Here is a 23405-nt window from a genome sequence, read left to right as displayed (position 1 = left end):
TCATCGTGCTCCCCATCCTCTCTGCCCTCACCACTTTCTTGGCCCCTTCCGAGTTCCCTGTCCTCATTTCTCTTCCTCCCTCGGTTTCCTCTCTTTCATTAACTCTCCCTCCGTGTCCTTCTGTCCCTTTGCATATGTTCTGCCCTGTACCCTCTCCCCTTCTCCCTCCGTGTTCCCCCTCTCTCTCTGTGTATCCTGACTCTCCCTGTCCCCCATCTTTCTCTCTTCCTCTCTTCCCATCCTGTCTTTCTCCCTCCTTGGCCCCTCTCATTTCTCTGTACCCCTTCTCCCTTCCCACCTCCCATCCTCTCTTCTTGTCCCTGCTCTCCCCATTTCTCCTTTCCCTATCCCTCTCTCCATGTCCCCATTTCTCCCTGTATCTTCTCCCTGCATCCTTCTCCCCTCCTGGGTCTCTCTCTTTTTCCTATGCCCATTTTTCTCCCTTTCCCCCTCCCTCTGTCCTTCTTTCTCTCCCTATCCCACCTCCTCCCTCCCTCTTCTTCCAGTATTCACCCCCACTCCATCCCCTCTCCTCAGTCCATGTCTCTGTTCCCAAGGGCTGTGACTATGCTATTAATACTGCTTACAAGGCCCTGAAGGTCGTCCGGACCCCTGGCCCTGTGCCCTGGACACCCCCTGCCCACACAAGCCTCCTGTCCTGGAGGGTATTCAAATGCTCTCTCTCCTTCCTCACTCTCCTCATTCCTGGGGTCTGGGGGATGGAAAGGTGGGAGATATGTGTTTTGATGGGGGTGGGGGGTGGGAAGAACAGCAGGACAGGACTCTGTCTGCGGCACCAGGCAGTGCCGCTAACTGCGGTGAACGGCTCCCGGTGGAGGATCAAAGTGTTGGAGGGGAGGACGCAGGGATGAATGAGTGGCTGCCCCGTCCACCACCAACTCCCCACTCCTCGTGCCCCTCCTCCCTCCGCAGAGCTGTGGTCTGGGTTCTACATGGGGAAATGGGATGGGGGTTGATGGGATAGCCCGGGAGGGGTATGCAGGCAGTCACCTCCTAGAGTGAAGGAGGCCAGGGAGGAGAGCTAGTCCCAAAGGACTGGGGCACCAAGGCCCCTAAGAACCCCCCTGTCTGTGGAATTGGATGGAAATTGGGGGCTGGGTCAGAAGCTTGGGCCTCGGAAGGAGTGGGGGTGGGCACAAGGTGGATGCCTGGGTCCCTGAGGTGTCAAAGGCTGGGATACACATCCCTGGCTCTCAGAGGGTACAGGGTCTCTGTTTTCATCTGCTCAACTAAAATGAGATGAGGGTGGGGTAGGGCTGGGTGCCTGGTTCCTAAGGGGCACCTTATTCCCTCCTATTTATCACATGGAATTGAACTGTAGAGTCAGATTCATGGGTTCCTGAGTTGGTGAGAACAGGGGATACCTGATACCATGGGGAAATGCACCCCACCTTCAGCTGTGTGCCTAGAGCAGGATGGGGAGGGAATGGCAGGAAGAGAAACCAAGGGGGAAAGGGGAAGGGAATGATTCGGAAGGGGGGGTGATGTTAACCCCACGGGGGCCCGGCCACAGCTGTGGGTTATTTTGGGGTGGAGGCTGGGGGGTGCTATTCTGAGCATTAATCAAGCCAACAGCTAATGACTGCCAGAGAGGAGGAGGAGCTCCTTTGGGGCCCTGGCACCCTGGGCAGAAGGCAGGGCCTCCCCTCTCTCTATCCCTCCCCCAGCTGTCAAGCCTGCTGCCATGGCAACCCATGGGGATACTGACAGCCAGCATGGATTGACAGCCTTCTCTGGCTCAGGGTTCCCCTCAGGGAAGCAGGTGTCCATGCCCCAGCCCTTTTCCCCCCAGGGATCCAGGCGTCTGGAACCCCAACCCCTGCCCTTTTGGGGACCCAGGTATGTGGGCCCCAGCCCCCACTTACTTAGGGACCCAGGTATCCAGATTCCAGCTAGTTCCCTTCTTGGACCCAGGCACCTGGTTCCCCAGGCCTCCCAAGGACTGAGTCCAGCCAGCGGGGACAGGAAGAGGACTCTGTGTTCCCTCCAATTTTCTAAATTGCTCTGGGCTAGCAGCCAGTATCCCCCCACTCCTCAACTCCCAATTACCACAGCTGCACCCCACCCCAGGCCCCCCTCCATGCCTTCAGCCCTGGGGCAGCTGGGACCGGTGTGGGGTGGAGCCTAGGGCAGGGACAGAGGGGAAAGAGAGGAGAATGAGGTGGTGGGGGGGTATAAATGGGTAGGAGACAGAGATGGGAGGGGAGGAGGGGGGGGAAATGGAGGCCCTGGAATGCAGGAGAAGGACAAGGGCTGGGGCTGGGGAGCATGGGTGGGGAAGAGGATGAATATGGGAGGGGGCCAGGGTGGGGCAAGGTGGAGGGATAGGGAGAGAGGAGCGGGGAGCGGGGCTAATGGAGCCTGGGAGGCAGAGACAAGGTAGTGGGGGTCAGGCCCACTGACCCTCTCTTCTTTTTTGTCTACCCCTCCTCCTCTCTTCTTCCCTCCTCTCTCGAATTTTTCTTTCTCTCGTTTGCCCTCCATCCGGCTCTGCCCTTCATCCTTGCCTCCCTGGGGGATGGGGGTGGGGGGATGTCTCTCTGCTTGTCTCTCTGTGTTTCTCTCCATGTCTCTGTCTCTCTCTGTGTATGTCTCTCTCTTGGCATTTCCCTCCCTCTTGTTTCTTCCTTTTTTCTATCTCCGTCAATCTCCCCTGGCTCTATATTTCTCCCTACCTTTTACCCTATGTGCCTCTAACCTGGACATGTGGTTGTTTCTTTCCCTGTCACTGTCCCTCTGTCCCTGCCTGTTTTTCTGCCTTGTCCCTGGGCCTCTGACTTCCTATGTGCCTTTGTCCTTCTGCCCTGCCCTTGTATCCCCAATCCTGTCACTGGGCTCCTTTCCCTTTCTCTGTCCCCATCTTTCTCTGCCCTCATTTCTCTACCCCTCTGCCTTGCTTGTTTTCACCCCTGGGTCTCTGCCTCCCCATCTCTGTCCATGTCCCTCACACTCTGCCCAATTTTTGATCATGTCTCCACCTCTGTTCCTGATTTTGTCTGTTTCTCTGATGTTCCAATCCGTGTCTGCCACTATCTCTGTTCATGCTTTCTCTCTCTCTCTCTCTCTCTCTCTCTCTCTCTCTCTCTCTCTCTCTCTCTCTCTCTCTCTCTCCTCTCCCTCTGTCTCTCTCCTCTCTCCTCTCCTCTCCTCTCCTCTCCTCTCCTCTCCTCTCCTCTCCTCTCCTCTTCTCTCCTCTCTCTCTCCTCTCTCTCTTTCTCTTTCTCTCTCTCTTTCTCTCTCTCTCTCTCTCTCTCTCTCTCTCTCTCTCTCTCTCTCTCCTCTCTCTCTCTCTCTCTCTCTCTCTCCTCTCTCTCTCTCTCTCCTCTCTCTCTTTCTCTCTCTCTCCCTGTCCCCCATCTCTCTCTCCCTCTTTATCTCTCTCTCCTCTCTTTTCTCCCCCTCTTCTCTCTCTCTCCTCCTCTCCCTCTGTCTCTGTCTCTGTCTCTCTCCTCTCCTCTCCTCTTCTCTCCTCTCCTCTCTCTCTCTTTTCTCTCTCTTTCTCTTTCTCTTTCTTTCTCCTCTCTCTCTCTGTCTCTCTCTCCCCCATCTCTCTCTCCCTCTCTCTTTTTCTCCCTCCTCTCTTTTCTCTGTCTCTTCCCCCCTTCTCTCTCTCTCTCTCTCTCTCTCTCTCTCTCTCTCTCTCTCTCTCTCTCTCTCTCTCTCTCTCTTTCTCTATCTGTCTCTGTCTCTGTCTCTGTCTCTCCCCCATCTCTCTCTCCCTCTCTCTTTCCTCTTTTTTCTCTTTCTCCCCCCTCCTCTCTCTCTCTGTCTGTCTCTGTCTGTCTGTCTGTGTCTCTATCTCTCTGTCTCTGTCTTCCTCTCTCTCTGTCTCTCTCTCTCCCCCTCTCTTTTCTTTCTCCTCTCTCTCTCTCTCTCTCTCTCTCTCTCTCTCTCTCTCTCTCTCTCTCTCTCTCCCCCTTTGGGCCATTAGAGGCTGCCCAGCAGGGCCCCCAGGAAATGCGTGGCCCCCTCGGCCCCCACGGCCCTCCAGGCCCAGCTAACATGCTCTTGCTCCTGGCTTTGGCTTGTGCCAGCCCCTTCCCCGAGGTGGCTCCCCCGCTGAGCAGTGGCAGCATCGGGGAGCCGGGCACTGGGCGGCCCCTCAATGTGGCGCTGGTGTTCTCGGGGCCAGCTTATGCGGGGGAGGCAGCCCGCCTGGGCCCCACTGTGGCTGCCGCTGTCCGCAGTCCAGGCCTGGAGGTGCGCCCCGTGGCCTTGGTCCTCAATGGCACTGACCCGCGCAGCCTCATGCTTCAGCTGTGTGACCTGCTCTCCGGCCTTCGTGTCCACGGCGTCGTCTTTGAGGACGATTCCCGTGCGCCAGCAGTCGCCCCTATCCTGGACTTCCTTTCTGCTCAGACTGCCCTGCCCATTGTGGCCGTTCACGGTGGCGCAGCTCTCGTCCTCACACCCAAGGTGACTGGCCAGCTGGGGCAGTGGGGCAGTGAGCAGGCCCAGAGTGCTCCAGACCTGGGCTGTGGTATTAGAGGAAGATACCTGTCAAATGCCTGGGAGACCAGGGTTGGGGAAGGGGGGGCGGGGCTGAGACCCCTATCGGGGAAGGGCTTGCCTTGCCCACCAGCACTGGAAGGTACCTCAGGGCCCAGGAGTGGAGGTGGGAGCACCCGGGTGGCAATGGCGGCCTCTCCCCTTGACCCCATCCTCTCATAACAAGGTTGGCCTTTGCAAGGTCCGTATGGGAATGTGCCCATATAGGACAGTCAGGGAGGGTGGGAGGGTGTCTAGGGACAAGAGGCCCCAGTGGGGGAGCTGAGGAATAACATGGGGGCCACCTGTGATGGGGTAAGGGTAGGAGCTTTCAGAAGTCTTGAGAGAGAATGGGGGGTCGGGATGAGCAGAGTTGGGGAGGGTGCCAGCCCTGGTGCCTTCTCCTTGGCACATGGTCCCACCCTCCCTCCACCCAGCATGACCTTCTAGGGTCTCCTGCTCAGTGGCGTAGTTGTAGCACCTTCCCTGCCCTGTGGGCTGCTGGGACATGTGGCCTCCTGGTCTCTGTATCTGTATCTCTGTATCTCTTGGTCTCTGGAATCTGTAATCTGGGCAAGTGCAGTGACCCTTCGCTGCCTCATGGCCTACGGGAACCTGGAATCTGCTCTTGAGCCCAGTGGCCTGTTAGGAGCTGTACGGTCTCTGGCTGAGAGGACAGCAGGGCATCATACTTGGAGCCCCTGGCTTGACTGTATGACCCCAGAGAAGTCTGCTGCCCAGCCCAAGCTTCATTTTCCCATCTGTGAATGAGAGTTGACTTAGAGGATCTCCCAGGGCTATCAGACTTGAATTCTAGACTTTCCACATGACCCTGTGTGCTCACACACATACACACACTCAGACTCACACACATACACACACTCACTCACACTTTCTCACACACTCACCCATACTTTCACTCACACTCACACATACTCACACACTCACACATACACTCACACTCATACTCTCGCACACTCACACAGTCATACTTTCTCACACACTCACACATACACACACACATACACACTCACACACACACACACCCTCCACGCCTCAGTTTCTTGCTCTGTATAAGAAGAAGGGGGTCCTGAATGATGTCTTGGCCATTGCCAGCTCTCACTTTCTGGTCCTGTTTTCCTTTCCCTTGTCCTCCCCAGGAGAAGGGCTCTACCTTCCTCCAGCTGGGTTCCTCCACAGAGCAGCAGCTGCAGGTGATCTTTGAGGTGCTGGAGGAATATGACTGGACATCCTTTGTGGCAGTAACCACAGCGGCCCCTGGCCACCGCGCCTTCCTGGCTTATATCGAGGCGCTGACCGACGGGAGCCTGGTGGGCTGGGAGCACCGGGGGGCTCTGACCCTGGACCCCGGGGCTGGTGAGGAGGTGCTTGGCGCCCGCCTACGCAGTCTCAGTGCCCAGATACGCCTGCTTTTCTGTGCCCGGGAGGAGGCAGAGCCACTGTTTCGGGCGGCAGCCACCGCTGGCCTGACGGGCCCTGGCTATGTGTGGTTCATGGTGGGACCCCAGCTGGCAGGGGGTGGTGGAGGGGGCGGGCCTGGGGAGCCGCCTCTCCTGCCAGGGGGCGCCCAGTTACCCGCGGGGCTCTTTGCGGTCCGGTCAGCTGGCTGGCGGGACGACTTGGCAAAGAGAGTGGCAGCCGGCGTGGCGGTGGTCGCCCGGGGAGCCCAGGCCCTGCTTCGTGACTATGGGTTCCTGCCTGAGCTGGGTCAGGACTGTCGAGCTCAGAACCGTAGCCAGCGGGGAGAGAGCCTGCACCGGTAAGGACCCTGCTTGGGGGCCAGGGGGCTGACCACTGAGACGAAAGGCCCTGGATGGCAGTATGGCCACGGGGGGGGGGCATGGGCCAGGCTGGTAGTCAGGGACTGAATGAGGAAGCTTTTGGGAAGGGAGTGGCCAGGAGCCGAGGTGACCCTGGGAGAGCGGCCTGACTGAGCGAGGGAGGAAAGGCCCCTCAGCCGGCGCCGAGGGCAGGAACAAATGAATGAAGAATGCAAAGAGGAGCACTGACAGTCCCAGTTCTCAGCCAGGAAGACAAGCCATGCCGGGTAGGGTAGCGGTCCTCCAGTCAGCCGGTCGGTGGGCCATCGAAGGCATAGAGCCAGGCAGAGGTCAGGCCTTGTGGTCCTCCTCACAGAAGGGCCTCTGGTTAGTGACGCCCATCTCCTCCCAAGGCCCCGGGGTTCTGTCCCGAAACTGTCCCCCCTCTGACCCCGGCAGGTACTTCATGAATATCTCCTGGGACAATCGGGATTATTCCTTCAACGAGGACGGCTTCCTGGTGAATCCCTCCCTTGTGGTCATCTCTCTCACTAAGGACCGGACGTGGGAGGTGGTGAGTATGAGGGCCTGGGAGCCGGGTCTTGGGAGGCAGGCCCCCAGAGGCATCCGGACGCCAATTCTCCTCTTCATTCCTGACGGCCAGGTGGGGACCTGGGAGCAACAGTCGCTTCGGCTTAAGTACCCTCTGTGGTCTCGCTACGGCCGCTTCCTGCAGCCCGTGGACGACACCCAGCACCTCATGGTGGCCACCCTGGAAGAGCGGCCCTTTGTGATCGTAGAGCCGGCCGACCCCCTCAGTGGCACCTGCATCCGGGACTCTGTGCCCTGCCGTAGCCAGCTCAACCTCACGCACAGGTGGGACACCTGCCCCCCCCGACCCTATTCCCTCGGTGTCCCCCAGCCTCAGCCCCTACTTGGTACCCTGGCATTCAGGTCCACATTCGTCCAATATCTGTAGTTCGTGGGGCAATGGCAGCTGCAGAGGTAGAGAAACCCACTCATTCTTTGGGCCACAAGGTCTTGGCTGCAGGCGGGTGGCAGGGAAGACAGGAAAATCTGTGACAAACGTGGTTCAGAGATAGGGAGAGAGAGCTCATTTACTACGTGTGTATGACAGCTCAGTGTGGGGGATGCCGAAATAGAAAAACTGCCATAGAGTGGGAGAGTGGAACGGCCATCCCTTGTGCAGAAATCATCAGGATGCAAGGAGACTGTGACCAGACTGTCTTCAGCTTGGGGGATCTCCTGGGGGAGGCTTTCTGGAAGATGGGCCCCAAGCTGCATTGTGAAGGAAAAGCAGGTGCCAGGGCTAGGGCTCCTCTGCCTGTATTTAGAGAGGGAAGCGAAGGCAGGGAGAGGCTGTAGTCCATCTCTCTGGAAAGGAGAGTCCACCAAGGGCAACATTAGGAGAAACGAGGTTGTAGAAGGGCTGAATGCCAGGCCAAGAATATCAAAGGCAGTGAGAAGAACTCTGCACTGGAACTGATAGACGCGGCTCTGACTCTACTTGACCCTCACTAGAGCTGCAGTGATGAGCAAATTGCTCGAACTCCAAGAATCTCAATTTCCTTTTTTAAAGTAGGGATAAGTAATAATAAAATGGCCCCGGCCCCAGGTCTGTTGTGAGAAAGCACTTGGGGACCTTACAGCAGCAGAGAAAGGAGGGGCAGTTGAGATGCCTCAGTCTCTGGGGCAAGCTCTTGGCCACAGGCATGCCATGCCCAGAGTTGGGCTTCAGAGAAAAGGCTCAGGGAGTGTGGTCGGGGTGCGAAGCTGGAGCAGCTGCTGGGGTAGTTCAGGTAAGAGGGAGGTGAGTGGAGACGAGGCAAAGATGGATGGTGGGAAGAGAGCTGTGGGATCAGGAGCCCAGGCCTGGGAGGAAGGACGTTGAATAGGCCGTACATAGCAAGAGGGAATCTGGGAGGACGCTCACATAAGGGGGGACAGTCGGAGGTCAGTTCAAGAGGGTGATGGCGCGTCCACGTGGAAAGGCATGACTTGGCATTCAGGAGAGAGGCTGGAGCTTGGTACCTGGCAGTCATCTGTGTGAAGATGGTCATTGAATTTGTGGCAGCCGATGACATCGCCCACAGAGAATATTGAAAGGGAGAAGATGGTGGTTGTTAATAATAATAATAATAATAATAATAATAATAATAATAATAATAATAAGTAAACAGTAATGATAGCCACCACCCAAAGTTTCCTCTGATGCCTGATGATAGCATGGAGATGATGTTGGTTCCCAGAGGCTATGCCCATGAAGCCCAGGCCCAGGTACCTTCTTCAAGGCTATGGAAGTTTTGAATACAGTTCTAGAAACAAACGTGCCCGCTTGCCAAGGTCCCACCTAGCAAAGTGTTCTGAGACTCATCATTGATAATAGCGTGGCCACTTGGCGTGGAAGTGTTGGATCAAAGCAAACCATGCTACAAAGTCAAATGCCAACTGACACCTGGTCCTGTGTGGTGCAGAGGGCACCAGGAACCCCAGTTATGAGACGATCTAGAAACACTGACCTTGTCATTGGTACTCTCCTTGGGAACTCCCTGTCCAGTGACCCAGGGGACATACACCTGGACGAAAAGCATCTTCTCAATTATGGCCTCCTCAGTGTCAATGAAGTGAAGCCAAGAGGCCAAAGGAAGCAGCAGCTCAATGGTAGGAAGCCTCACTACTTCTCCCTGGAGAGGCAGAAGCCCAAATTGGCAGAGTTGGGTTTGTCATACATCAGAAGGTGATGATTTTATTGAGAGACAGCAATGTACCATCTCTTATTAAAGCAGCACAATAGATATTTGTCAGAAAAGCCCGAAACATAAACGTAATGGCAGCCTACGTGTCAATGTCAGTCATAGACAAATTCTATGAAGAACTCAATGAGATCCTCCAAATAAAGTCAACGTATTCTTTGGGACTTGGTGACTTGGATGCAAAGGTAGGAAGATGGTGGAAAGTCTGTAGGAGAGGAAGGAGAGAGGCAGAAGGCTCGTGGACAGTTATAGGAGCCTCAAACTATCAGATACTTTCTTTGAGAAAAGACCCAGTAGGAATTGGTCATAGCAGGCAAAGATACATGAGGTATTGGCCAAAGCAGGCAGTAAATAAATTCACCAGAAAGGTGATGGGTTATATCTTAGCAGGTAAGGGATGTGAGCGCCAATCAGTATCAAGCATTTATTAGTGCCAAGTACTAAGCCAGAAACGGGTGTCACTGATGTGAAAATGCAGTGCTTCCTGGCCACCAGAAATTAACACTCTCCTGTAAGCATACAGTTTTTGCAGATAAGTAAATATGGGATATATGCAGAATAAATAGAAGTAATGAAGGTAAACCCTGACACCTGGAGGCATGAGAAAGGAGATGTCACTTGAGGACAGCCTTGAAGGGAACCAAAGGAAAAATGAGAAAGGCCTGGAAACTGGGAAATGGATGGAAGAATGGACTTCTATAAAGATCACGATGATCTCATAAAGACCAAATGTGAATCAGTTACCAGGAGCCAAGAGCCTAGAAACCATCTGAGCCCCACCCCAAGGAAAGCAATGGTGAAGCCAGGGCCAACCCTAGTTTGGAATAGAAAGGTCTTTTTCGAGTTTTATGAGAGAAGATGGCAGAAGGTGATGAGCAGTCTAGCAGGCATGCTCAGTGCACCAGAGGTTCATGGGCCTCTCTCGCTCCCTCTGCTGCCTTTGATTTAGGCCCCAACCAGTTATGGGCCCATGGGCCAGTGACCAGCCTCTGCTTCTGCTTAGGCCCTTGCCAGGCATCTGATTTTACCAAGTCCTAGTTACTTCAGAGCCATATCAGGAACAGATGTACTGACACTTCCTCCCCAACACCCTGGGGGTGTGGGGAACATACCCTTCCCTACTAACAGGACCACAATGTCTGGGGCAGGGCAAGCTCAAGAACACTCAGTTCCTCCATAGCATCGGTGCCCCCGAGTGCCCATCCAAAGGTAACAGGGCTGCTGGCTGGGTTCTGGGCTCATTACTTACTGTCCTAATCCCCTTGATTCCCTCCCCAAGAAGGAGACTTCTCACTCCTCAGGGCCTCGAGGCTGCCTGGGAACCCTCTGGACCTCTAGAACACCACAAAGTGGTGGAGAATTCATTCCTTTCACCTAGCAAGGCTCACGACCTCAGAGGGGAGAAGGACCCTCCCAGTGTGGTTTTCACAGGATGCCTTGATTCAATATATTGCCAAGATCCTCCCAAAGTGCTGGGATGAAGGGAAATGATGTTAGGCACAACAAAAGTCTATTCAGTGTCTCTGAAGCCAAAGAGCCCCCATTTACCATGTGGTTAGCCAACCAGCGCCAGCTGCAGGACGTCTGTCTCTCCAAGGAAGCCCTTCCCGTCACATCAGCATGCCTCTCCCAGGGGCAAGCTGCCACCTTCTCCTCCTGTAGAGATGCTGCTTCAGGTGCTGCTCTCCCTCCTCCAGCCAACAGCCCCACCCCGCACTGTTAGAGCAGTATCACTTCACCAAAGGGAAAAGGCCAACACATGGTTTTTCCAAGCAAATGCCTTTTCACCACCCTGGAGAACAGAGCCACCCCATTTGGACTTCACTGTCACCATCGCACGGGATGTGGGCTTAGCACCAGAGACAACCATGATGGAAAAGCGGCTGGAGCAGCCAGGAGTGCACAAGCAGACCCACAGGGCAGGGCCTCAATGCCCACGAGGCAGCCTTATGGGCCAAAGTGTTCCCTTCTCAGGCTCCAAAGAGCAGAGAGTTCTCATGGTGTGGAAAAAGCCTGGGGCCTTATTACTGCCCAAGAGACCGCAAATAGCCGCTGACCAATCAGCCGTCAGCCGGCAGTCCTCGATGGGCACAGAATTTTTAGGAGAACAATCTGAGGGCATCTTTGGTGAAAGTGTGACGAGGGAATGTCCAGGCTTTTGCAGATGCTTTTCTACAGCAGGTTCCGGATTTAAAAAAGAAAGAAAGAAAGGAGTCAAGTATCGATAGTTCCATTTTCAATCATTTTATTTCCAAATCTGTTTCTCCCCTTTGGGAAGCCTGCAGGAGGGAGATCAGGGCAGTTTCAAGGAGCTTTTCCAAACAGCCCGATGGAGCTAAAGGGCGGCTTCTTATGGTGGCTGATTATGTGATAAGATGGTTGGATGCAGGTACTTAACGGACTGCCAGAGGATCAGCCTTGCCCTTGCAGACTTAAAACCAAGGGACTGCCCCTCTGATATGGTGAGCTGGAGGAAGGCTTTCGGAGGAGTCACCACTGCAGGAAAGACTGAATTCTCGGGAGCTCTTGGACAAGGCATTGAGGGGAGGCACTTTGCAGCCACCTGATGGGGGGATTCAAGGACATTGCTTCTGAAACCCTAGACTTCTGCCAATTGATCAATCCACCAATAAACATTAAGGGCCTACTCTGTGCCAGGCACAGGGGATACAAAGAGAGGCAAAAGACAGTCCCTGCCCTCGGGGAGTTTACAGTCTAACATGCAAAGCAATTCCCTAGACAGCATGATCCCAGAATCTAGCCTTCCAACAGAGAAGGGAGATTCAGCTTTGAGAGTTGCCTCATGGTTAACTCCAAGTTCAAGAAATACAGTTTGAGAGTTTCAAGCTCTGGATCTTGTAGAGATTTCCTGATGCTTCCTGCTCCACAGAGAGGGAAGGAGACAGTGCAACCCAGCATTCCTCCCGAAAGGCAAATCCCCCAAGGATTCCGGCTGAGCCAGAAGCTGGAGGCAAAGGAGATGGCTGACAAGCAGAGTCTGGTGGAGACTAATGTGGGGACATTAGCGGCCCTAAGGCATCCATCCGAGGCGTGAGTTGTCCCCTCCTTACACACATACTCCCTGACAATATGTACATGACACATGGGTGCCTCTTGTGGCCTCTGTGTGTGTCCAGTTCCCCCACTAATGCCAGGTGAGAGAGGGCTCCCTAGGCTTATGGGAGAGATGTTTTATTGCTTCTTTCTCATTGTGTAATTTCAGTAATTCCCTTTGTTTTGAGCTTATTGTATTCTCTGGCTGTCTTTTGAAGGCAAACACATTGATGGGGGCTCATGCATGAGCTATAGTTTTAAGAGTGTAGACCAACTTCTTTGAAGATGGGATGGCCATTCCTCCCGAGGTCCCAACCTGTGAGTTCAAGTTGGGGGGCTCTGCCGGCATCTCTTATCTTAGATGCCCTTGTATTTTAGGGATCCGCTGGGGAAAATGTCCTTCAGTAGCGACATCTGTTGTATTGCTGTGTTTACCATAAGTACGGGAGGTGACCTGAGTCACATGCATGTTACACACCAAGAATACTGGTGCACTGGCAATGCGCCAAGGGCCGCACGAAGGACCTCTTGTCAAAGGAGCGAATGACTTCAGAAAGACTCGAACTGACAGCATGCTATGGGAGGATTTTTGTGGTGGCTTTGCTCTTGTGACATGGCCCGGGATGGCTTCTGCATGATGGTAAGGACTCTAAGTCCAGAGGATAAAGTTTGTCCAATGGTGAACCAATACCACGTGTATAATGCCTGTTTTGGCGGCCCTCACATCGTTGGGGTTTTCCGAGTTTCTGTGATATGGTTTCTATTTTTTTCAGCTAAAGACAAGGTTTATTAAAGATCCGCCATATTGGCCCGCCTCTTAAGGAATCTGAACATTTGGTTTTTGGGGTTTTTTTTTTGTTTTCAGGAAATTGGGGTTAAGTGACTTGCCCAGGGTCACACAGCTAATAAGTGTCAAGTGTTTGGTCTGAGGCCGGACTTGAACTCAGGTCCTCCTGACTTCAGGGCCGGTGCTGTATCCATTGCACCACCTAGCTACCCCTGAATCTGAACATTTGTGAGCTGTTGGCTAGGTTCTTAAGGAATCTGAGCACTTTGTGATATGATTTTAAGGTAGCCAGCTTGGACTAGCGTGGGCTGAGTTCAGGTCTCGATTTGGAATGTTGTGGGGCTTTGCAGGGACCCAATGGAGACACACACCAGCTGTGGCTGTATAGACAGGACATTCGAGGAATGTTCCCCGGTTTGGTTTCTCATCTGAATGTGAGATTCCAGTTGATTCTAGCTCACTGACCTCCTGTGCTTTGGAAACTCATTTAGCACCAGACTCTCTGAGAAGGGAAGGTCATTTTTGGTCCTTTTGGCTTGATTTTGCTATCTTCGATTTTTTCTTCCCTTTTCTAATTGCTGTTGGGTTGAAAAGGGCCTCTGTAAGTACTGAAATAGGTGGTAAAAGAGGATTTCCTAAGAGCTGATTTCTTGGGATGGCATAATTGTGTATTTGAGAGTAAGCACATTCTTCAGGCCCATTACCTCCCATAGGTCAGGACCCTCCCGGGATGGTCAGTCACTGTATCGTCCTAGGAGGCTGAGTGGACTTTGCAGAAGCTCTAGAGTGAGGACAATGCTTAAGCCTCCCCAAGTCCTCAGAGAATCATTCAGACTGGTGATGGCCCCACATGGGTCATTGGTGCTCCCCTCCACTGCCTGGGAACAGAGGCAATTATTGAGCTGGGGGAAGGGGATAACCGAGGTGGACCTGGGCAGTCTCTGATCCATTCAGGGAATCCTCCTAAACCACCTTAGGAACAGATCGCGAACTGCCTGTTGCTTTATCAGATGTCGGCCCTCAGATGAAGCCCAGGCAGGACAGGCCACACCCCTGGCGCCATTCGGAAAGCCATCTGGTTCCACTCTCAGAGGGTCAGTTCAGTTCTTGATGACTCAGGCTTCAGGCTTTCCTTTGGACCTCCTGGAGAGTACACCGAGGGTGAGGCTGGGGGAGTAGATGATTCTCCCTCCCCCCCCACCATTGGCAATGGGGCTCTGGAGCAGACACATGTGACTGCAGGAGATGTGAGAAGGAAATTCAAGGCAATCGCTTCTTGGGTTTTTCAATTCCCTGGGCAGCAGGGTCCCAGATTCTAGACCCCTAGCTGTGGACCAGATTTCTGGAGCAGTTACCAGCTTGGAGAGCTGTCTCATGACTAACTCCTAAGGTCCAGAATTCCAGGTCCTGGAGATTCTAGATTCTAGAGCCAAGAGAAAGATGATTTCCTGTTGCTTCCTCCTCCCTGAAAAAGGAGACGGGTGATTCATACAGTCCCTATGGAGCATCCTAGCTGGAACATCCTGCCCCAAAGAATCTGGCTGGGCAGAAAACTGAAGCAGTGAAGGCTCTAGCCAAGCAGCGTCCAGCAGCGACCACCGGCCCGCCCCTCCTCACACACATTTCCTGTCTGGATGCCTGCCTCTCTACTTGGGACCTTTATGGAGAACCAGCCTCTGCACTGATGCTGCTTAGATTAGGGGAGTGTGCCCCAGGTTCATAGGGGTGACTTTTTTTCCTTCCTATGCCACTGTGGTAATTGCCTTTGCTTTAAGCTAATTGTGTTCCCAGGCTGACCACTGAAATCAAACATGCTGGTGGGGACTTACACACGGTAGCTTTTGGAATGCCTTAAACCTGGGATAGCTGTCCCTCCCAGGGACCTGACTTGCAGTTGTGAGTAGGGGGAGAAAGGGCCCTCAGTGCACTACACTTGAAATGGATATCTTTAAAAGACAGGGAAAAAAGGCAATTCAGAAAAACTAAGCACCGCGTCAACCAAGTCTGACAGCAGCGATGCAGTGTTCCGCCCCCCTGGTCCCCCACTCCTTCAGAGAAGGGGGAGAGCTGCATCTTCTCATCTCTTCCTCAGGGACATGCTCGGAGCTGATCACATCTTTACAAAATCACCAACTGACTAAAAGGCATAGGGGAAAAAATTCCTATGTTTATTGTTTGTTGGACATTTTTAAAAAGCACTTAATTCAGTAAGGCAGAATACGGCCTGCCTTCAAAGCACCCCACTGACAAAGTGACCACCTGTGCCTGTGTCAAAATCATATGAGCCTCCTTGAAAGGTGTTAACAACCGAGGTGCCACTCTCTGATAAACCTCTGGCTAGGAATATCAGGCAAGGGGGGGAAAAGGAGTCGTGCGCTCACCAACGGCATCTGCCACGGGGATGAGGCGGTGCGGATGGGCTTCCCCGTAAATGGCGAGGCCTGCCTGGACTCAGCGGCCAGCGACATTGTGCAATTGCGTCCAGTCCCAGAACAGAGCCTTCTAAGTGAGATCCAGAATCAACAGTGTTCACACAGGGAAAAGTAAGTGGATGAAGAAAGCCTGTTGTCCATCAATACTCGGATATACAGTTTGGCGGACGGCTCAAGAGAGCGGGTCGCGCCATGAGAACACCCTCAAAGATAAAAGCGGACTATCCTAGCAGCTGGTGCCAGAATGGACGGCCTTGGGGAAAGTGTTCCTTTTCTGTCACTGATGCCAAGCGCGGGCCCCTTCGACACTTTTGATCTTCTGGCCAGGAGGTGGAATTGCAAGTCCGAGAACACTGAGGCTTCCGAAAAATTAAAAGGGCAGCAGAGAGAGCCAGCTGGGACACGTCACAGTCATTAAGACTGTGCTGTAGATGCCATGTGAGGTATGCATTGGAGAAATCTGTGGCCAGAAAAAAAGATGGGCCGGTCACTAGACAAGATCAAGGGAGAGGCCAGGGACAGGCCACTTGGTGTCCACTCGATATCAATGAAGTGAGAAAAGAGGGGGCTGGCCCCCAGTGCCCTGTGTGAGCCTCCCCTGGCCGCTGTCGAGGAGGGCGTGGAGGACGGTCACCCCGAGGGACAGGTCGGGGTGCGTTCCAACCTACATCCTGGAGGAAGTGCCCGTGTCAATGAGATCAAAGATTTCCTGCCTTACGTACCTTCTCTGGTTCTCACATCAATCCTGGGAGTTGGGTACGAAAGGTGCTATCATCCCCTTTTAGGGAGGCTCTTACAAGCCAAATGACTCTCTGGTGGTCCCCTAGTGTGGATGGCAGGCTTCCGGTGCCCACTCCCCAGGCAGGTGGGAGGGAGATGAAGCTGCTGGAAATACATAAGGAGGGGTCAGAGACGTAACAGGAGGCATGCGGGGGTGCCTCGGCTACCACATGCAGAGAGACGAGCAGAGGCTGGAGACTGGGGGCTTAAGGAGACCCCCACTGAGGCTCAGGAGCCAGGCAAAGGCAGGCTGGTGCCACCATTTACTCCCTGAGGAATTTTCCCAGCCCCCCTCTCACTGGAAAGCCCTGCTGTTGGGGAGGGGATCAGCTCATTCCAATTTTCCAGGGGCCAAGCGTGGCCGAGGCTGAGCACCCGTCTGGGTTGGTGGGCAGAACGCCGTTGGGGCGGAGGGTGGAGCTCTGGTGAGCACCTAGGGCCAGAGGAGAGGGTGAGGCCCCGGGGCATTCATGGCTGCTGCCATGACCCTCCTCCTCTGGTCCATAATGGAAGGAGTGGTCTGTTCACTTGGGCTCCAGGAGGCCAGAACTAGAAGCAACGAGTGGCAATGAGAGAGAAGGAAAAACTTGCTAACAATTCCTGCTGTCTAGAAGGGCACTAGGCCCTTCATCCCACCAAGCGGGGCCCTGTGTGGAGAGGATTCTTGGGCCTTTGAGGCACCTCCCTGGGGGTGCTCCTGGTCAGTGGGTGGCCTGGTGCCACCTTATGAGAGGGGGAGGAGATCACAGTCAGCCAGGGGGTGCTCATGGGAGTCCTACCCCTGGGGAGCTCACAGGCACTAAGGACAGCATCCCCCAGGAGCATAGGGCCACCCCACAGGTAGAAGGAGAACCCAAGGAGAGCTGGGGTGCTCCACCAGCGCCCAAGACTACAGAGAGGGCAAGGAAGATCGAGGCTCCAGCCCCATGCCTGCCCTTCTACCCCCCAGCCCCCCACCAGATGCCCCCCGGCCAGAAAAACGCTGCTGTAAAGGCTTCTGTATCGACATCCTTAAGCGCCTGGCCCAGACCATCGGCTTCAGCTATGACCTCTACCTCGTCACCAATGGCAAACATGGGAAGAAAATCGATGGCGTCTGGAACGGCATGATTGGGGAGGTGGGCCCAGCTTGGAGGGGAGAGAGTGGATGGGGGGAGAGGTGGAGGGAGGAGGGCCAGGGGCCCCCCACGCCCAGCCCCCATCCTTGCCCTCTGAGCTCCCATTTCGCTCTCCTCCATCCAGTTGATTTTCCTTCATTTCTCCCCTTGGACCCCTTCTCTCTCCTCTTCCTTTCCTGCTCATCCTCCCTTTTCCTCTTCTTTCTCCTCCCGCCTCCCCATCCCCCCTCTCTCTTTGATTTCTCTTTTGGTCGGCTCCTGGTCAAGGTTTTCTACCAGCGGGCAGACATGGCCATCGGCTCCCTCACCATCAACGAGGAGAGATCAGAAATAGTAGACTTCTCCGTACCCTTTGTGGAGACAGGCATCAGCGTGATGGTGGCCAGGAGCAATGGGACGGTGTCACCATCCGCCTTTTTGGGTGAGCCCAGGACCCAGCCAGTGCCCAGAGACCCTGTCCCTGTCCCCAGGGGGCTCCCAGTTAGAAGGAGGCGACTCCAAGAGGGGAGTCTGATGGAGGGTCATGACTGTCAGCCCACTGGAAGGGCCTCGTCCCCCCTGTTTGAGGCATTGAGACGGGACGGGGCAGAGGAGATCTAGGCTCTGTCCTCAGGGCCTCCCAGACCCCACCATCGCTTCTTCTTAAGACTAATCTTGAGCCCTGGACACCGGCCTGATGCCCGTCCTGTGTGCTGTGGTGGGAGCTGGTGAACCAGGAGGGCTTGTGAACAGCAGAGCCGTGATCAAAGCTAGATGGGAGGGGCCCGAGGTAGCAGCAGCAGAAGCACCTGGCCTTGGGGGAGAGGGAAGAGTGAGAGGGGGTCTGAAGGTTGCCTCTTGGGGAAGCTTGGAAGATGGCGGGGCTGTGGAAAGCCCAAGGACAGGGAAGAGGCAGGGATGGGTCGTGGCCGGGCCACCGGCAGACAGGGATGCTGGGCAGAGGCGCGGGGACCAAAGAACGTGGAGCCTGGCAGCAGAGAGACACGACACGGAGAGACGGGCTCCAGGGTCAGCAGACGTCCCACTGACCCCAGGAAGCGTGGGCCTCAGCAGAGACACTGGGAGTCAGCCAAGGTCACGGAGGCCGGATGTCATGCAAGAAGGCGGCGCTGGTCATTGCAACGGGAGGGCCACGGTGTGGATGAGATGAAGGGCAAAGAGACGGCCAGGGTGCTGGGCCAGCAGAAGGGCAGGAGGGGCTCACTGCCCCGCCACCCTGTAGATTAGGGGCGAGGGGCCTGAGAGTCTCGCCTTCCAGAAGGCCAGGGACGCAGGCCTGCTGTTCAGCGGGGCCAAGCATCTCCTGAGTACAGCGTCTCTCTGCAGATGTGTGTGCGCGCGCGCGCGTGTGTGTATGTGAATGTATATGGATTTTGCGTGTGTGTTCATGCACTGTGTGAATGTGCACATGTGTGTTCATATGTGCATGTGGATGTGTGGACTGTACTGTGTGCATGTGTGTGCAGTACGTATGGACATGTATGTGTTGTCTCTACGTATGGATGTGCATGGATGTGTGCGTGCAGGATTGTACATGTGTGTATGTGGGTGTGGGCATGTGTGTCCATGCACACGTGTGGGTGTATGCATGTTTGTGTGCACACTCTCTCTGGGTTGAAGCTTATGCTGCACCCTGGGGCCTAGGCCCAGGGGCTCCAGTAGTGAGGGGGGCTAGGCCACAGGGCAATGGGTGCTATGACCTCCTGCCTCCCTCTTGCCACCCTACAGAGCCCTATAGTCCGGCCGTTTGGGTCATGATGTTTGTCATGTGTCTGACCGTGGTGGCCGTCACTGTCTTCATCTTTGAGTACCTCAGTCCTGTGGGTTACAACCGCAGCCTGGCCACTGGCAAGCGTGAGTCCTCCTGCCCAGCCCACACCACCTCCCCTTCCAGCCAACGGCCTGGGCCAAGCCTCGAGCTGTAGGCCACCTCCCTTCCCTCTCCCAGGGCTCACACATAGACCTGAGCCCCTGGCCCCTAGCCCGTAAGCAGCCCTGCTCAGGGCCCTCAACTCCCCGTGTCCCCTGACCTCTCAGGCCCTGGCCCCTAGCCCGTAAGCAGCCCTGCTCAGGGCCCCCAACTCCCCGTGTCCCCTGACCTCTCAGGCCCCTAATCCATAAGCAGCCCTGCTTAGGGCCCTCAACTCCCCGGATCCCCTGACCTCTCAGGCCCTGGCTCCTAGCCTGTAAGCAGCCCTGCTCAGGGCCCCCAACTCCCCGTGTCCCCTGACCTCTCAGGCCCTGGCCCCTAGCCCATAAGCAGCCCTACTCAGGGCCCTCAACTCCCCATGTCCCATGACCTCTCAGGCCCCTAATCCATAAGCAGCCCTGCTTAGGGCCCTCAACTCCCTGTATCCCCCGACCTCTCAGGCCCTGGCGGCTCCACCTTCACCATTGGCAAATCCATCTGGCTGCTCTGGGCCTTGGTCTTCAACAACTCCGTGCCTGTGGAGAACCCCCGCGGGACCACCAGCAAGATCATGGTCCTGGTCTGGGCCTTCTTTGCCGTCATCTTCCTGGCCAGCTACACCGCCAACCTGGCAGCTTTCATGATCCAAGAGGAGTACGTGGACACCGTGTCCGGGCTCAGCGACCGCAAGGTGGGCACGGAGCCTGCCGGGGGCGGGGGGGCACTCTGGGGCTGGGCCTGGCTCACGGCGGCCCCTCCCTCCTTTCCTGTGCCTCCAGTTCCAGCGGCCCCAAGAGCAATACCCACCCCTGAGGTTCGGGACCGTGCCCAACGGGTCCACGGAGAAGAACATTCGCAGCAACTACGAGGCCATGTACAGCTACATGGTGCGCTACAACCAGCCCCGTGTGGAGGAGGCGCTGATCCAGCTGAAGGCCGGGTCAGCAGCTGGGCCGAGCGGGGGGCCGGCGGCTCGAAGAGACGGGGGAGGGGCAGTAGGGCTCCCTGCGGGGCCAGTGGGAGTCCAGGAGAGGTCAGGATGGTCAGGGAGGGCCCTCGAAGGAAGGATGGGGTGACTGTGCAGAGTTAGAGGGGTTGAGTTAGTGAGGGGACAGTGTGGTTGGGAGGGGCTGTTGGGGTCCATGAGAGTGAGTGAAGGGGTCACGGGGATCAGGACGAGGTCAGCGATACCTCAGGATATATTAGGCAGGTGGCCTGGAGGCAGGAGAACCTCCTGCCCAGGTTAGCTGGTGCCATGATGGCTGCTGGCAGGGGCTCAGCCATCCCCAGGTCCCGGGGCTGACCCGTCCTCCCTGGCTCGGCCTGGCCCCCCAGGAAGCTGGACGCCTTCATCTACGATGCTGCGGTTCTCAACTACATGGCCCGCAAGGACGAGGGCTGCAAACTGGTGACCATTGGCTCGGGCAAGGTCTTCGCCACCACGGGCTATGGCATTGCCCTGCAGAAGGGCTCCCGCTGGAAGCGGCCCATCGATTTGGCTCTGCTACAGTTCTTGGGGGATGGTAGGCGTCCCGGGGGCGGATAGATGGGGGAGGGTGGGGGATTGGGGGTGGGGGCTCTGGGCCTCTGGGTATTGGAGGGGCGAGGGCTGAGGGAAGGGGGCCTGGGGCCCTGGACCCTAGGATTCCTGGGAATGCTGGGTTGGGCTTGAGCCGGGCCCCCCACAGATGAGATCGAGATGCTGGAGCGCCTGTGGCTGTCCGGGATCTGCCACAATGACAAGATCGAGGTCATGAGTAGCAAGCTGGACATTGACAACATGGCTGGGGTCTTCTACATGCTGCTCGTGGCCATGGGCCTCTCCCTGCTGGTCTTTGCTTGGGAGCACCTGGTCTACTGGAGGCTGCGTCACTGCCTGGGCCCCACGCACCACCTCGACTTCCTGCTGGCCTTCTCCAGGGTGAGCCTGGGACGGGAGAGGGGGGGGGGGGCGCGGGTCGGGGATGGGCCTGGGCCAGCACAGGGCCTGAGTGGGGCTCCGGTTCCTTCCTCCCCTCCAGGGCATGTACAGCTGTTGTAGTGCCGAAGCTGCCCCTCCGGCTGCCAAGCCCCTGCCCCCTCAGCCCCTGCCCCTGCCCAGCCCCGCCTACCCAGCTCCCCGTCCGGCCCTGGCACCCACAGTCTCCGGCCCCTTCCCGCCCCGGGAGCGGGTGGCGGTGGACCGTTGGCGCCGGCCCAAGCCATCCGCGGGGCCCGGGGCTGGGCCCGTCCCAGTACCTGTCACCCCTGAGGCCTCAGGCCCCCCTCGTGCCCCCCTCCCAGGAGCCGTGGCCGACAGCTTCCACCGCTACTATGGGCCCATTGAGCCGCAGGGCCTGGGGGAGCCCCGGGCACCTCGCTCGGCCCGGCCCATGTCCCCGCCTCCTCCGCCCCAGAAGCCCCCTCCTTCCTACTTTGCCATTGTGAGAGAGAAGGAGGCTTCGGGCCCTAGTGAACCAGCCCCTGCCCCTTATGCTGGATACCCCTCCCCACCTGCTCCACCTGCCGCCCCGCTCTGTCACCTGGCTTATGAGGATGAGAGCCCCCCGGCCCCGACCCGCTGGCCCCGCTCGGACCCCGAGAGCCAGCCCCTGCTTCGGGGAGCCGGTGGCGGGGGGGAGCTCCGCGGCTCCTCCTCCGCCACCTTGCCGAGCACCGCCCCCACCCTGTCCCTACCTGGACCTTGAATTGTCCGACTCCGACGACTCGGAGAGCTTGGGGGCCGGCTCAGGAGCTGGCCTAGAGCCCTGGTGGGTCCCCGATTTCTATCCATATGCCGACCGCTTGGGTCGCTACTGGTCTGTCGACAAGCTGGGGGGCTGGCGGGCGGGCAGCTGGGACTACCTGCCCCCTCGCCCTGGCCCAGCAGCCTGGCATTGTCGCCACTGTGCCAGCCTGGAGCTGCTCCCCCCCCCACGCCACCTCAGCTGCTCCCACGACGGTCTGGATGGAGGCTGGTGGGCCCCGCCTCACCCCCCTCCCCCTCCATGGGCTGCCGGGCCCCACCGACGACGCACCCGCTGCCGCTGCCCCCGAGGCCACCGGGCTCCTGGCCGTAGATCTGGCCAAGCCCCCCCACCGGCGGCGCCACGTGGGGGCGTGGGACCTCCCACCACCTGCACCTACTTCCCGTTCCCTGGAGGACCTGAGCTCTTGTCCCCGGGTGGCCCCGGTTCACAGCCGCCACTCTCGCCGGTGCCCTCACGCTACCCACTGGGGCCCCATGCCCCGGAGACACCGTGGGGGGGACCTGGGCACCCGCCGTGGCTCTGCCCACTTCTCCAGCCTCGAATCTGAGGTATGACCGACCCTGTCCCCAACTCCCCTGGCCTGGCATGGAGAAGACACTCCCAGGGCAGAAGGCCTGTGGATGGATGCAGCTCAAAGGCCCCGGGGCCAAGGACCACAGATCAGCCGCAAAACCATGGAGCACGACCTGGCCGTGGACTGGAAGCTGATGAGACAGAGCCAGGGGGGGCTGCGATGGGGGTCCCTGAGCCCCGCGGGCTTTTTTAACCTGACAAGGGCTTTTTAATGATATGGGAAGGGGGGGGTCTGGCTGAGCACACACCCCTCCCCTCTGCCCCAGCCCCATCTTGTGGGGCTCCTGCACCATCACTGTGCTGCTCCCCGTGCCCCAGATACCACCAGGGACCACCCCCCAGGGGAGAGGGGGCTGTTTTTAACCTTCATCATTGGGACACAAAACTGTGAGAGCCACTCGCTAAACTGTGACCCCCCCCAACCCTGAGACTCTGACCCCAAGACTGTGACCCCTGACCCTGAGACTGTGACCCCTGACCCCAGACTGTGAGCCTGACCCCTTATCCCTCGCCTCTAACTCCTGAGACTGTTAACCCTGAGCCCAAGACCGTCCCCAGCCCCAACCTCCACCAGACACCTTGGGGTCTCCCCGAACTGAACTCTGATCCTCCCTCTTCTTTGACTCCTAATCCTACACTGCCCCAGGCTTCCCTTCACTGTGCTCCTGGACATCCTCCCAGACCACATGTCCCCTCCCCCACTCACTAACTGACCTCCAATGTCCAACCTCAGAACCTGGCCTGGGCCCCAGAAGCCCATCCAGCCCCACCCTGCAGCAGGGGAGGGACCTGGGGAGTGGGGAGTCAGGTGTCCAACCCAATGGAATAAACCAAGTTTTTATGCCTCCTCAGCCCAGAGCCCTGGACTCCTCGTCTTGTACACTGGGCAGCAAAACCTGAAGGAAACAGACAGATGGATAGACAAAGGAAGAGAGAGG

The 23405-nt window shown here is 56.8% G+C and overlaps 1 protein-coding gene and 1 long non-coding RNA gene across 2 annotated transcripts; one reads left to right on the top strand and one right to left on the bottom strand.

The window, feature by feature from the left end:
* The first annotated feature begins 3349 nt into the window (after positions 1-3349).
* Positions 3350-22545, top strand: GRIN2D (glutamate ionotropic receptor NMDA type subunit 2D). The gene is given in 14 exon segments (XM_021003562.2): positions 3350-4437; positions 5670-6289; positions 6750-6864; positions 6955-7166; positions 17067-17235; positions 17503-17656; positions 18964-19089; positions 19606-19835; positions 19924-20084; positions 20480-20667; positions 20833-21065; positions 21166-21755; positions 21757-22206; positions 22208-22545. Coding segments are annotated over 14 exon segments (3948 nt in total). The 5' UTR covers positions 3350-3978; the 3' UTR covers positions 22449-22545.
* LOC110219854 (uncharacterized) lies at positions 15053-20515 on the bottom strand. The gene is made up of 3 exons (XR_002327749.2): positions 19952-20515; positions 16060-19848; positions 15053-15797 (listed from the first exon to the last, which is right to left on the bottom strand). It is a non-coding gene; the product is annotated as an uncharacterized LOC110219854 (long non-coding RNA).
* Positions 22546-23405: the final 860 nt, after the last annotated feature.

Source organism: Phascolarctos cinereus, unplaced genomic scaffold (assembly GCF_003287225.1).
Source record: "Phascolarctos cinereus isolate Bilbo 61053 unplaced genomic scaffold, phaCin_HiC Scaffold_726;HRSCAF=1367, whole genome shotgun sequence".
NCBI lineage: Eukaryota > Metazoa > Chordata > Mammalia > Diprotodontia > Phascolarctidae > Phascolarctos > Phascolarctos cinereus.
This window is presented reverse-complemented; position numbering and strand designations above follow the sequence as displayed.